The following is a 14,734-nucleotide window of genomic DNA, read 5'->3' as shown; positions in this document are numbered from 1 at the left end:
CTCATCTGTAAGAAAAAGACATGATTATTGAAGAGTATGAAAAACAATATGCACAGAAAAGTTTTGAAATTTCTTCTTAGTCCAATGTCCAGACCCCAATAGCCCTAAACACGACTAAATAGGCTGGCAAAACTATATGATAGGGACTTATTCTGTAAAAGGTAAATTGAAGTTTATTTGAACATTTGTTCCCACATGTGTGTATTATGGGATCATTGGGTTATTTTTCCCATTTAACCAGCTTTGTTGAAGTATAAATCATAAAACCATGGAATTTTATTGTGCGTAAGTGTCAAGTTCCATGAGTTCTGATAAATGTATACAGTCTGGTACCCACTACAATCAATACATAGGACACTTCTACCACCTCAAGGTATTTTGTTCCGTCACAGTCAATTCCCCAGCCCCAGACCCTGGCAACCACTGATCTGCCTTCTGTTTCTAGGGTTTTAACTTTTCTAGGTTTTCATGAAAGGAGTTACACAGTGAGTGCTATTGTGTCTGACTTCCTTCATTTACAATAATGCTTTTTTGATATTCACCCACGTTATTGCATTTATCAATGAATGTTCTTTCTCATTGCTGAGTACTATTTTAACGTATGGATGTATCATAATTTATTTACCTATTTATCTGCTAATGGGCATTTGTATTATATCTACATTTTGGCTATTATGAATAAAGCACCTATGAAAATTCAAATGCAAAACTTGTATGTTTCTTGGATAAAATATTTAGAAATGAGGAACAGCAGTTTTAGTACTAAGAAATATTCATCTTCCCTATATCAATTATTCTGAAAAAAAAAAAGAAAAATACAAACATTTCTTAGTATAGTTCAAAATAAAATTTATCAGCACATCTGGGGGAAGACAGTTAAAGAATTCACACATTTTCTAGCCCTAACAAGTCACACAAAACCATACATTCAACATATTCCAAGAAAATGCTTAATAATATGTACAAAGATACTATTCCTTACAAATTTCAATGTTATGAATAAAATAAAATACATTTCATATTATTACATGAACAAAGAACTTTAATGTGATTTTCTCTTAAGAGCAGACTTACAGAATCTCTAATTTTAAAAAGGGATAATTTCAATTAATCCATCTTCAAAGAAATGTATTTATACAAAGCCTACAAGCTTCTCACACTAGCTGTCTGCTTTAATTAAAGAAATGTTTCCCAAATGAGAAACAGCTCCTAAATTCACAACATCCCCAGGACTGTTCCTAGTTTAAACCTCCACATAGAAATGTCTGCAATAGAAATTTTTAGATATTAGAATCCAAGGTTACAAGCTTTCCCATTCAAAAGTGCAGAGAATTCCAACATTAACAAATTATAGTTCTACAAAAATCAAAATTACAACTTAGATGTCCCTTGTTTAAGTAACAGTGATGTCACTTTAGGGTTTAACTATAGGTTATCATTGAATTGTAACACATGCAGAGATTAAGAAAATTTCAAGTATTCTTAAATATCTATCAATATAAAAATGAGTGTTTTACAATAATATGATCTCTAGAGAAAGACATATAAAGATTATGATCAAAGAAACTTCAGTAATGACAATGTAGAATTTTCATCTTCATTTCCAGTTGCTTTCTAAAATTACTAGTAAGTCTCAACTTCACTGAATTAGTGAAAATTAAATTTATCCCACAGATTTTTGTGGCAGAACCTTTATAAAACACATGAAACAAAAATAACATGAGAAGTTTCCTGATAAAAATTATAATATCTAGATCTCTTTAACCAGTTCTTGGAAACTTAATGTCATTGTTTGTAAACGAGTCATATAAAATGATTCTAAAAGTATGAATGAGTTTTCATCAAGCAACTGACTTTGACAAGCTGCCATCTCACCAGCCATCACTGACAGCACCTAATGGAAACTTGCAGTGCTTAAAACACATTTCACCACCTGCCAAGGAGGCAGACTCCAGGTAGAGAAGACTGGAGTTCTAACACATAGCTAAGTGCCACATAGTGGCAGTGGTGCTGGCCAGTGGAATGAGAGGAACAAAGGTGCACGCATTCTGTTTCCCCCAAGGAAGGGTGTTCTACCTGCATCAATGCACCCAGTCCCTTGGATGGCGCAGAACTTCCAGAATTTCAGCTTCTTTGGAGTTCTCTGAGGGTGAATGCATGTATTCCCATCTAGGTAGGTCCAAAACAGAAGCAGAAAATATAATAATAATAAAAATAACACACATACCTCTTCACCAAATATAAATGAAAAATAAAACTTTGAGTAAAAAAAAAAAAGTCTTATATCTCTTTGTCTCTACTAGCCTTTTATTTGCTGCTAAAGAAATAAAGTTTCTTAGTAATTCTTGAGCATACTTTGGCTAATATTAATATTTCAAAGCCAAAATACACTTTTGCTATAAACCAGGGTTTCATAAAGTATAGAATTTCAGCTGATCCATGGGCATACTTTTTTTAGCTTGATACTCACGCATTTATTTTAATGCATTACTCTCTATTTATGACAATAATATTGGCTTGCCTTTAATTCTCTCTGTGAAAAAATAAGAGTATAAAATTTAAGATTATAGACAAATATAGTCCAAATGGTTAAGCTGTAGTATGAGATCTGGCAAACACTGGTTTAGACCAGAGGTTGGCAAACTTTTCCTATAAAGGGCCACATAATAAATATGTTATGCTTTGGGGGCCACGTAAATATTATAGTCTCTCGTATATTCCCTTTTGGTTTTCAACAATCCTCCAAAAATGTAAATTTCATTCTTAGCTCAAGGGCTGTACATAAACATACCACAGGTGGATCTAGATTTATCCTGAAGCCTTAAGTCTGCAGACTTCTGGTGCAGACTTATAAGCAGCTAAAAATGACCTGTTGTGTTAATGGAATTCAATTGAGCAAGGGACTGATTTATAATCTACCCTTATCTGCAGCTTGGAATGTGCATTATAATTAGGGGCCAGCAGCTGTCAGGTAGACTGAGGCCTTAAAAACCAGGCTCTACTTTTTATTGCATCTTGCCTCTAGGGTGGCAGGAACACCTAACAGCAATGTGAGTGAGCTTCCAGCCCAAACCATGAGATCCTAAGAACAGTTAAATAGGATGGAGACAATGCCATTCCGAATACAGTGACAACTGTAGAGGGTACTGATCTCATGAGGCTAGATCTGAACAGCAGAATGATGCAAGGCAGACCTTCAACACCAGCCAGAAGTTCATTCTTTTTTTTTTCTTTAATTGAAATACAGTCGACTTCTAATGTGTTAGTTTCTGGTGTACAGCATAGTGATTCATTTATACATATAAATTATATAATATATATTATATATTCATTTATACATATATATTATATATACATATATTCCTTTTCATATTCTTTTTCATTATAGGCCATTACAAGGTATTGAACATAGATCCCTATGCTATACAGTAGGACCTTGTTGTCTATTTTATACACAATAGTTAGTATCTACAAATCCAGAACTCCCAGTTTATCCCTCCCCACTCCCTGCCCCAGCTGGTAACCATAAGTTTGTTTTTTACATCTGTGAGTCTGTCTCTGTTTTGTGAACATTCTTATTTGAACATTTAAACTCATGAAGAGAAGATTCTAGCTCTTCTAAAGCAAGCAATGGTAATTTTTTTTCCTGATCTTTTCTATTACAGTCTAGATGCACACCATTCTCACCTTCTCATAGCCAAGAGTCAATTATAGATCTTTATTAAGCTAATAGTGCCAACAGAAATAGATCTTAAACTTCCCTGCAGAGATTCAATTAACTTTTACAGAAGTGCTCCCCAGTAGCACGTAAAGCACAGCGAGAATGCTGAGCATCTGACATGCCCCTTCATGCTTTCAAACAAGCTTAATACTTCATAGTGGAGAATAAGACTTTTCCCCACAAGTGTCAACAATTCTAACAAAATTAAGTTTAAAAACCTGATACGTTCAAATAGGTTTGCTTTGCCCACAGCTCTTCCTAAAAAATTACCAAGTAGGGAAGGTCCGTCTGGCTCCCTAGACACACAGCCCACCCTATCTTCTCACTCCCTGTTCTCACACACAAAGCCATTATCATTTATCCCGCTGTCTCTTAAAAGCACAATTTGATTTTCATTAATTCTTTGCCTGTGATTTTCTTATAAAGTCAGCAAAGTCAAAACCAATCAAGTCTTTAGGTAAGACATTTGCAGTGTTGAGGTTCATGTTTTGTGGGGGTTAGAGGGCCAGGGGGTGGGAAATAACTATTAGGATGAGTTATTCTTACCGGGCAGTTAGAGGTAAAGACATCAAGATGCTTTCTATCCTGGATCCTGGGGTGAAGAGGCCAAACTTTGTACCTCGATCATACAGCAGGTTAAATTCTACATACCTGAGATAAAGACATTAAATAAGATTAAGAGCTGGCTGAGTAAAATCCTTCTTAAATTTGTCCATGATGAATGCTTAAAGGGGGGTGTCTTCCCACCAACCCCCACCCAATCAGCTGGAACTGGCACAGGGGACACCAGTCTAGTCAGCTGAGTTGTCTCCATCTGGACAGGCATCAATAAAAGGGTATTCTATCCAATAAACAATAGGATACAGATTCAGCCCCAACATAGAGCAGTTACAAAACAAAAAGGTTATGTTTTCCAATAAATAAACAGAATGAATACAAAGCTTAGAACTTGAAGGCACAAAAACAATTAAGAAAAGGAAATGGCACCCCTCAACAGGACAGAACAGCTCTTTCTGGCCCTTCCCTACAGTCTGAGATGTTTCAGAGTCAAAGACTTCACTTCACTGCCAATAACTCACACGTACTGAGACAGTGAAAACTCTTGTAATTGAAAGGCCAAGTACAGAGAAAAGCAATGTATTAGTAATTCCTGATACATTCTAGATATTCCCTTTTCTTAAAATAGTAAGTAGCACTAATAAGCAGTCATATAATTCAGTTTTCTTGCAGATTAATGGCAAATGTCATAACAAAAGGTAGCGGTTGAATTGTGGTGTTTAGTTTTATTTTCTCAGAAAAAGATCCTTAACATCAACTAACTCAGCTCAGTGTATTAGTTTTCCACTAACAGCCATCAAGTCATATCTAACCTCGATCTAGCTTAAAAATCTGTGACTGCCTTGAATATCATGAGCTCTTTTCCCCAATTTCAAAAAGGTAATTTCTACTACCCAAAAGAATTGAGAATGATCCATAAATCTGAAATTTTCAATAAACTGTTCCCCTTTCATATCATTCTCAACTCACTCGAAAACTACTCTCTTGGTCAAAACTTTCCTCAGATATTATCATTTATGCACCAGTTATTATACTTAACACTAGAGAAAAATATCACAACTAGAGAAAAATATTCTCTAGAATCCCACAGGACTCAATTTTTAGAAAGCCTCCTTCTCTGTGGAAACTTGCAAAAGCTCTGAGAAAATTTAAATAAATTACATTCACACATTCTTTTCTAGTCCTCACCATTTATTTACCATTGATTGAGTTCTGGGCACTAATAACTATTTAATACCTTCTTATGCCTGTTTCAAGAGATAATTCAAATGAATGTTCTTAAATTCTTCCTCATTGAGACCATGGAAAACACCTTCAGTCTCTCAACCCCCTTTTCCATCCCCGATGTCACTCTTTTGAAATGTGATGTTTAAAGGATGGCTGTGATTCTGTAGTTTATACAGAAGTCTTTTTCAAAGACCCTTGTCAGGAGCTTCTGCAGGACCTTGTGCTGCATTTCTGCTTTGAGTGAATAATGTTCCTTTCCCTCCTTTAGCCTCTCTTGTCTCCCACCAGGTTTCATTTAGAGCTGATCTTTCTGACCCTTTCCATACATTTATCCTCTCCAAGATACCTGTAAACTCTGAACCTTAACCGTTCCCTTCCATTTAACTGATACCAAATTGTATCCTGTTTCCCTTTTCCCAAATACAAAACAACAAGTTAAAGATCTTTAGTTTCTGCCCTCCTGTGAAAAAGACAGCTATAAGGTGGGAGGTTCCAGGTCTGGGGAGAGAACAGCAGTGACGGAGGACAAGAGACTGAGATCGCCAAAGAGGGGACTGTAAAGTCAAAAGGGAAGCAGCCTGACCACAGCAGGGGAAAGGGAGGAAGTGGGGAAGAGTAATACAGATAGCAGGTTATGAATGCCATGTAAGAAAGTGAAGACAGCGCTGATAACCGCAGCAAAGAGCTGGGGTTATCTGAATCCCCAGAGTTGACTGCCATTTTAAGGCCCAGAGATAAAGTGGGGTAAAGGGGGCCTCTTTGAAAGTACAGTCACCCACCACACCACAGAAAATCAACCTAACACCCCACACCTCTGCCCAGTTCAAAGCACACTGACAAGCAATGATACACACAAATGAAACTTGCAAAGTATTTTCTCAATAAAAAAGTGAAAAAATAAAACCCAAAACAAAAACCAAAACATCATTCCTATGTCTAAGAAGTTGTAAAGGCTTCGCTTTATTAGTATTCACAAAGCCTGAGGCTCCGCATATGAAATCCCATGCGAAACTAGAACGCTGCACTTTCCACAGAGCTGTAAACTGTCCTCTTAGGACTGTCCTCTTAGGGCCGTCTTCCCCACTGAACTGTGAGCTGCTTTCCCAGCGTGGTGCCAGCCACTAGGGGCACGTGATAAACACCAAGTGAAAGGGAAGGAGTATTAACGAATATTGGGGGAAGTCAGGGAACCCTAAACAAAAAAGTCCCAAAACAGATGCATTGTTTAAGAAATTTCTAACAAGAAAACAATCAATTCTCATTTTCCCAAGTTTATAAATGGGGGGAGCAGACAGGCACAGGCAGACCTAAGAAAGTATAAACAACAAACTTTCACCTTTAGACTTGGAACATTTTCAGGGCACTAGCCTTAACTCCTTTGGTATTCAAAACTTCATATGCTTGAGGCAGAATTAACATAAATGAGAAAATCCATTTTATAGCCTAGACGAGTAGTACGTGTGAAACTCGGATGGCCATGAGAAACCGGTATGAGCCGGAAGAGTGGAAAATTTGGAGCTAATTCACAATCATACCCCAGCTGAAGATGACTCATGCTGTTCACCCAGCCGAGCTCACGGAGCTCAGCGCACAGAGTTGGGTGGCTGATGTGAGCATCGTGGTCAGGCATGCGAACCTGCTTCAACTACTTAACCTCCTTCACATACGGGAAAACCTGCAAGTTCTGAAGTCATGATGACATAGTTCCACATCTGGGATCTTTTATTTACCAGCTGTGTAATCTTGGGCAAAGACTTACCTTTCTAAGACTAAGATTTATCATCCGCGAAATGATGATAATTACACCAGGCTCACAAGCTTGTGGAGAAAATTAGGTGTAAGTGCCTGACATGTGGCTGGCCAGCATACAGTAAGGGCTCTATAATTATTAAATGTTACCACTCAGTGTAAATAATTTCTCAAATGATTATTTTCATTAAAACGATTTCCGGGAAACCTTAGAGATGAACGAAAAAAGGTGTGATTCCAAATTCACAAAGCAGCAAAAACATTAAATGATGCCCTTTATCTTGGCCTAAGGCTAGAAGGTAGAGAGAGAAGACAAACTACAAGAAATTAGATTCAGCAAGTACTTACTACATGCCCAATGTGAGTCTCTAATGTATAGACAAATTTTGCTCTTTTTATAATGTTATTTTACACAATTTTAAAATTCATTTAATAGTCATCTAGTTATGAAAAGAAATTAGAGTGAGTATTAATACAGTAACTCTGACCAAGCATCTGCCTAAGGCAATACACTACTCACTTTTATTACGACTGCCCCACCTCCCCCAGGCCCCAGCTGAGTTCTGGAAGAGACAGTTCATTCTCCGGTCGCTCACTCACCGTCCTCTCCGGAGCTGCTGCCACAACTTCTCCTGGGGGGTGAAGGAGTCATCACAGTGCTTTTTCACAAGGGGAATGTAAGAAGGAATGACAGCCTGGGCACAGCTCTGCACAAAGCGAAACACCTCCTCTTTGGATGGAGAGTCAAGGTCATCAAAAAAGATACCCCCGATGCCCCTCCGTTCCCCACGATGGGCTATAAAAAAGTAATCGTCACACCTGGAAAACACAGCAAAGCCGAATCAGGGACCAAAAAGGAAAAAAGAGGAAAACACGAAAATCAATGTGAGCGTTTCAGCTTAGAGCACTATCCTCGACTACTAAGGCACAGTGACTTTACTTCCAGTCCAACTCTGAAAATAAAACTGGGGCTTTAGACAGATTCCCTGCAATTATCACCAACATAGAAAATGCTTTCATTCGCAAACCAAGTGGGCAATTTAACATATGTCTATCTAAAGGATGTGGCACTCTGAGACCTTTACTGAAAAGGGAAACAAAGAGTCTAGCACTCATACTTTATCTTTTGAAACAAGGGATCCTGCTGTCCTCAGAAGCATTTCTGTCTAGTCTGGGACCTAGAGAGTCAGGGAAAGACAAATACTCTGGTATCACTTATATATAGAATCTAAAAAATAAAACAAAGAATTTATGTAACAAAACAGAAACAGACTCATAGATATAGAAAACAAACCAGTGGCAACCAGAGGGGAGAGGGAAGGGAATAAGGGTAAGACAGGGGTATGAGATTAAGAAATACAAAGTCCTATGTATAAAATAAATAAGCTACAAGGATATATAGTACAGCACAGGCAGGGAAACATAGCTGCTATTTTATAATAACTTTAAATGGAGTATAATCTATAAAAATACTAAATCACTATATCGTATACCTAAAATTAATATAATATTGTAAATCAACTATACGTCAAGTAAAAAAATTAACTAAAGGGCAGCAGATGCTTATCTGTAGAACTGATGCACTGGTGTAATTCACCTCAATTGTGACTTGCTGGCTTTCCTTTACATGCATATTTTATTAACATAAAGTGTATCCCGAGCAAGGCTGTAAAGTCAGCTTTAACTGAATCATATTATTTACAAATCTCTCTTTATGAGATTACGAAATTAAGAGATTTACCAGGTACTTTTACTAAAAGCTTTTTAACTAGACTGCATCCTAGATATTTTATTAACAGTACTCAGATAAAGTCATCTCAGTAATAACAATAAAAGGAAACCAAAAAAAGGGAATGTCTACCCTCCAGTCCTCCTCCTGGAAGGATGCTCATTTGTGAGAAAAACCACCCTTTGTCTTACATCTATGCGTCCATGGCTGTGCAGTTTTCAGTGGTAATGTCAACTCAAAAGGAGATTACTGAAATGTTTTCTCTTTTCTGAGGATTTTAAAGCTAAACTCCATGCTCTTACACAAATACATCAAGATTTCAGTTATTAACTCTAAAAGCAAAGCAAAAAAAAAACCCCAACACCCTTTTCTGTTCTTCCTTTTTCAAGAATGCCAATTAGTGTCAAGCAGCATTGAGTACTTCATCCTTATTCTGAACAACTCTATGCACAGACCCCATCTCACATCTACCAAAGAGCCAGGGTCTCCTCACCACTTGTTTATTTTTCTTTTCTTTATCATCCGAGTTTCTTTCACAAAGTTTCCAATCCCAGTTTTCTCCTTGTTCACAATCTCTGGTACATTTGCATCTCTCCTAACAGTTCTCCAACCTGCACCCTATGCCCTAACACATTCCTATGGAAACAAGATGATAATTCTCTTTAATATTCTATCCTAAGATTAAAAGGCCTCTGATTCACAGGTATAGAGCACCTTCAAGTTTATATCCTAAATCATTAGGATCAAAAAAGGTGCTGCTACCCAATTTTTAATCACAGACATTCAAATATTCCTAACAAAATAACATATTAAAACCACTTAAAACTAGTATCCCACTTCTAACAGGCAAAGAAAACAGTTCAACCTTCATCAACTGAGAAAGGTATTCAGTGACATAGTAGTGCCTTCAGGATCTACAGAAGGAATGGACAATACTTCAGGGATCACAACAAGTTCAATATCTTTACCTACCATTTTTTAAATTTGGGGTAGAGATCTGGACCATGCTGGTCACAAGCCTCCTTTAGAGTCCTGTGAAAATGCACCGCATCCTCTTGGTTCAAGTATGTTGGTGTAAGGTCACATCCACCACCAAACCACCACTGCTTGTTACCTATCAAATCAAGACATGTGATTCCGATGTGAACTCAGACGCAGCACACTACTCAAAAGGAAAGTTAAATACATTGACTTTAAATGCCATCACCAGCAGAGACACCAACAGGCGTGGCATGCGCTGCACAGGTGCTCTGACAGGGTAACAGATGGCCCAGCTGATGGGCAACACAGGCTGCAGCTACCTGTGCATCCTGAGGCATGACCAACTGCACCCCAACTTAAACCCACTGGTAACGCACTGGCAACTGGCAAAGCTACGTATGTGGAAGACAATTTCCAAAAGCAAGTTCTCAATGTCAACTTAATTTTGCACATGAGGTTTTCATTTGGATGTAATGAATTTGTATTTGTAAAAAACCCTGTGCGCACTTTAAGTTCAGTTTCATTAAATCATTCCTTCTGTGCTGGAGGAAATATGAGGACGTCAGAGTCCAGCCCAATACCACTTTCACTTTTCACCCTTTGTGCACATCCATTGCACCTGCCAAGGAGTAAGCCTTCGCATTCCTCCCAAAAAGTCTCGTTAAGATTGTATTCTTTCTTGATTTTAGATGTTATGCCCTCTAACCTGTGCTAGCAGACATTTTGCACAATAATACTTTCCACAGCTTCAGAGATCCTTACCATCAGCTTCTTCTACTTCAAAGTATCTGTAGTTGAAATGGATAGTAGGAGCATGAGGATTCTTAGGGTGGATAACAGAGCTCACACCCATAGCAGAAAACGGCAATTTACCTGGAAAATAAAACAGGTAATGAGCTGCACTCGATCACCTGACTTGATATAAATTAACTTCTGAATCAATTTTCAAAGGCTACTTATTAATTTGTCTCTTAAAATATCATTTTTAACAGGTAATTGTGAACAGGCTTGTCTGGCATATGGACCCAAATGGTATTTTACAGAAGCAATATTCACTTTACCAATAAAACTTATGCGGGGAAAATGTTTGCAGGGACTATTAGAGGCTGCTAAGATTGTCTGACGTACCATCTTTCGTCTTCAGTATTTTTCCTCTACTTCTCATTTGTTTTGCTGCTTCCTCTGAAAGATTTCCATGAACAACAGAAATGCTCACCCCAGCCTTTTCAAAAACACGCCCGTCTTGAAGTACACAGCTGATGCCACCACCTCCTGTTTAGGAAAATGTAGTGAGGAGAGACTATAAGAGTATATGCAAAACTGAGAACAACCGATGCATGAAGGTGGTGGGATTAGGAGTTATTTTCCTCTATTTGCCAAATCTTCCATAATACCAGTATATTTATCATTTTAAATACAGTAAAACCAGACAACCAGCTTAGTTTTATGACATGTGCTACTGACCGTGGGCAAATATTTTATGTCCCCACATGACCAAACTGAGCATTTCTCCTACATCCTTATGTCATCATCTAAAATAAATCACTGGATTATTTTCCCTTCAAATAAGACCATTCAGAATGGCATCTGTTGGTTAGGACACGTGAAAGAAAGCAAAGGTTAAAAACAGGAATGAGTATATTTGAAGAGTCCTATTACCAAACTTAAGAGCCCCATCCATATTGTTTCAGTTGTGTTTTTCTCATTGTGCTATTTGCCTTTTGTCTATAGGTGATTAATAAACAGCAGATATTTGAAAGCTTGAGGGATTCAGAAACAAACTGAGTGAGACACATGAATATTAAGGTATATGAGCTTTTCTATTAGTAGCTGGTTTGCTTGTTTTTTTAAGATATTAAAGTAACCACAACAGCAACTGTTTCATGAAGCTTCATGTTTGGCTTGTTTTAGTTCTAAGAATGTTCAGAGCTGGATGAGACATAAGATGATCCAGTACAACCCTTGTGGATTTCAAACGAGAAAACGGAGGCCCAGAAAGGCAAAAGACCTTCTCCAAAACATACAGCTAACAAGTGGCCCAACAACTTGTCTCGGTGCTTTTTAAGAGTCAAATAATATTTTTGGCACTTCATGTATATTCATCTCATCTTATCCTTACAATATCCTCATACAGTATTTATAATCTCATTTCATAGATGAGGAAACAGAGGCACAAAAAATAACTTCTGAGGGTCATACAGCTAGTCTAGTACTTGAGTTTGCATCCTGGTTTAACAGCGCTAACATTACGTGATGGAAAATGCTATGAAAACCAGACTTGACTTCATTTAATATAAACAGGCAGCCGCACAGCCCAAAATCGCTAATGAAAGACGCTGTAGTATTCCCAGGAAAGAGGAATCGGAAATCCTTTAAGTTTGCGACCAAGATGTAGGGTTTCACTGCCCAGGCAATAACATGGTTATGAATATATATTTGACTCTGTAAGAACTGGATTTTAATACTGAATTAAATTTAATACCAGAATTTAATACTGAACTCGGTTTGAATACAGATTTCCTAGCATGAAACCTGATGGGTGCATTTGGCAGAACTACTGACAAGCCAAGTATTTCTTGTGTAACCTGGGGAAAAGACACAATGACATAATAACACCCTCAGCTGGAGGAGTCCGGCTAATACTAAAGAGTAAAGAGTTGACTTTCTTTTCCCATCTTCAAAGGAGGAGAAAGGGTCAAGGCACCCGGAAAAGCAAATGAAATGTGGAGAAAATCTATGCTCAATTACAACCTTGGACATCCAAGTTTGTTGGATAAAACTGATCTTAAGACTTCTTTTAAAAACGCCATTAAAAAACTGCAAAGATTTTGAAATGTCTAGTACTAGAGTGCCAGCACATCCAGGTCCACACCTGCAAGCTGAGGGCTGATGACCCTTTCGGTGTCAATCTTTTGAACTGTGTCCCTTTTAAACTAGCAGGCGCTCTGCAGGAACCCCTTCCTTACTCCCATCCCCAATTCTAAGTCACTTTCTGCCTGGGACCTAAAGCCTGGCCTCTTTTCCCATCTCCACCTCCCGCCAGGGGCCGACCTTCTCACCTTCCTTCCTCTCCCACCGGTCCACGGAGAAGCGGGCGCCCCCGTCCACCTGTGCCAGCGCCTGGCACACCTGGGCCTGGGTCTCCAGGATCAGCAGCTCCATCTTGGTCTTCATGTCTCCCGGCCTCCCCCTCAGCTCGCGCAGGTCGGTCACAGGCAAAGCCATGAAGCAGCTGCAGCGGCGGGCCAACTCGTCGTCCTCCTCCTCAGGCTTCCCCGGCGAGGGGCTCTGCGCCCCCGAACTCTTGCGCACCATCTCTGCCCGCTCCACGTGCCCAAAGGCGGCGGCCGCCAGCCCCGCCAGCCCGGCCAGCCCCGCGGCCAGCCCGGTCCTCAGCCGGGGACCACCTCGAGCCTTCGGGCCGTGCCCCAGCCCGCGGCTCTGCTCGGGGCCCGCGGTGCCAGGCGGCCGGCAGAGGCGTCCCGCCGCGCTGCGTGGGGCCCAAGCGCGCAGCTCCCGGCAGCAGCCCCGCGCCGCGCGCCAGCAGGGGCCCGCGCTCAGCCTGCCCATGTGCACGGCCATGCTCCCGTGCTGTCACCCTGGGCAGTGCCCGCGTCCCAGAGACCGGCCCCTGAGCCGCTGGAGTCCCGAGCGGTGAGCGGCGGACCACACTAGGAGAGGGAACCTTTGCGGGGTAAGAGCTACTACCGGGTCGGCTCCCCGAGGGGTGCGAGGCGGGGCATGCTGGGAGCTGTAGTCGCCGCTCCTATCGACGCCTGCAGGAGCGCCGCGCCTAGGAGATAAACAGAAGAATCCACGGTTCCCAGGGGCGAGGCCGACGGGGAGAGAGCTGCGGTGCGGAGGTAGGAGAGGGCAGTGGAAGCGAAGGCGGAGATAAAAGAGGCTTTTTTGTCACGTACAACCTCTGGTCTGCGGTGCAACCAAACAGAGGGAGAACACAAAGTAGAGCTGGATTCTGAGGACTAACTGGGGCAGAAATCTGGCCAGAGACCCCACCCTCGACTTACATTTTAAAACACAGGTGCAAATCCTGGCATGTGTATGGATAGCCAGCCCTTTGGTCCGGTTCCAGCCCTCTGGAGCTTCTAGAAAGCTCGTAGGCTTGGTGGGGGCGGAGCCTGGGAAACTCCTTCCCGTGGGCGGCTTTTTACAGGGAGTCAAAAAAGTTGGTTAAAGGGCTCCTTAGAAAATCCTAGGAAAAGACTTTCTGGAATCAACTCCACAGCACAGTTCTATCATTAAAACCTTCCCAGGCTGTGCTCCTACAGCGCCCATTTATTTTAGAACTAGGAAAGCAAAGATTGTTTTACTAAACCAGCAGAAAACTCATGACTTGGTGTGTTTGACCAAAGAGTAAGATTTAAAAATACTTATTATCCTACAGTTGTAGGATGCTGCCAAGTATTTCCCACCTTTAGTACTTCCAACAACTCCTGTAGACTAGGCAGTACAAACATTCACACTCCTCCTCGCCCCACTCCCTCCCCTCCCCCCCCACTCCCTCCCCTCCCCCCGCAACCCCCCCCCACCGGCCCCCAGCCACCCTGCGCTTCTCCTCACTTTAAAGAAACGAGGAAGAAAGCTAACATTTAATAGATTTTTTGTTGTTGTTCCTGTAACCATACCACAGTTCCATGTTGTCTGGAAATACAAGTTTAAGAATAATTCGTGAGCTAATTTGCCCCCTAAGTCTCCCGGATGATTTTAATGTCTAGTAGTGAATAATAATTAAAGCCACTGGTGTTGGT

General features: G+C 40.4%; 1 protein-coding gene and 1 long non-coding RNA gene across 23 annotated transcripts in view; one reads left to right on the top strand and one right to left on the bottom strand.

Moving 5' to 3' along the window:
* The window catches only part of CPOX (coproporphyrinogen oxidase), a 60,932-nt gene extending 47,276 nt beyond the window's left edge, over window positions 1–13,656 (bottom strand). For 8 of the 9 annotated variants that reach the window (XR_010384711.1, XR_010384703.1, XR_010384700.1 and 5 more), the window contains exons 1-7: window positions 13,025–13,656; window positions 11,094–11,237; window positions 10,728–10,838; window positions 9,957–10,098; window positions 7,856–8,074; window positions 4,268–4,372; window positions 2,077–2,169 (exon numbers count right to left, since the gene is read on the bottom strand). Coding sequence is in view for 2 of the 9 variants with exons in the window: in XM_064496129.1 (XP_064352199.1) it covers window positions 2,082–2,169; window positions 4,268–4,372; window positions 7,856–8,074; window positions 9,957–10,098; window positions 10,728–10,838; window positions 11,094–11,237; window positions 13,025–13,547 (1,332 nt within the window). In the remaining 7 variants the exon portion in view is untranslated. Of the gene's footprint in view, window positions 1–832; window positions 2,170–4,267; window positions 4,373–7,855; window positions 8,075–9,956; window positions 10,099–10,727; window positions 10,839–11,093; window positions 11,238–13,024 lie in introns of those variants that run through there. The other variant, XM_010978492.3, reaches the window with a different exon arrangement.
* Window positions 13,657–13,706: 50 nt separating this feature from the next.
* Window positions 13,707–14,734, top strand: part of LOC105087743 (uncharacterized) — a 92,499-nt gene continuing 91,471 nt past the window's right edge. For 2 of the 14 annotated variants that reach the window (XR_010384734.1, XR_010384729.1), the window contains exon 1: window positions 13,717–13,828. This is a non-coding gene — a long non-coding RNA (uncharacterized LOC105087743). Of the gene's footprint in view, window positions 13,829–14,734 lie in introns of all 14 variants that reach the window. The other 12 variants (XR_010384741.1, XR_010384740.1, XR_010384735.1 and 9 more) reach the window with 8 other exon arrangements.

Source organism: Camelus dromedarius, chromosome 2, assembly GCF_036321535.1.
Source record: "Camelus dromedarius isolate mCamDro1 chromosome 2, mCamDro1.pat, whole genome shotgun sequence".
Taxonomy (NCBI): Eukaryota; Metazoa; Chordata; class Mammalia; order Artiodactyla; family Camelidae; genus Camelus; species Camelus dromedarius.
The sequence above is the reverse complement of the archived record's forward strand: the minus strand, read 5'-3'. Positions and strand labels throughout refer to the sequence as shown.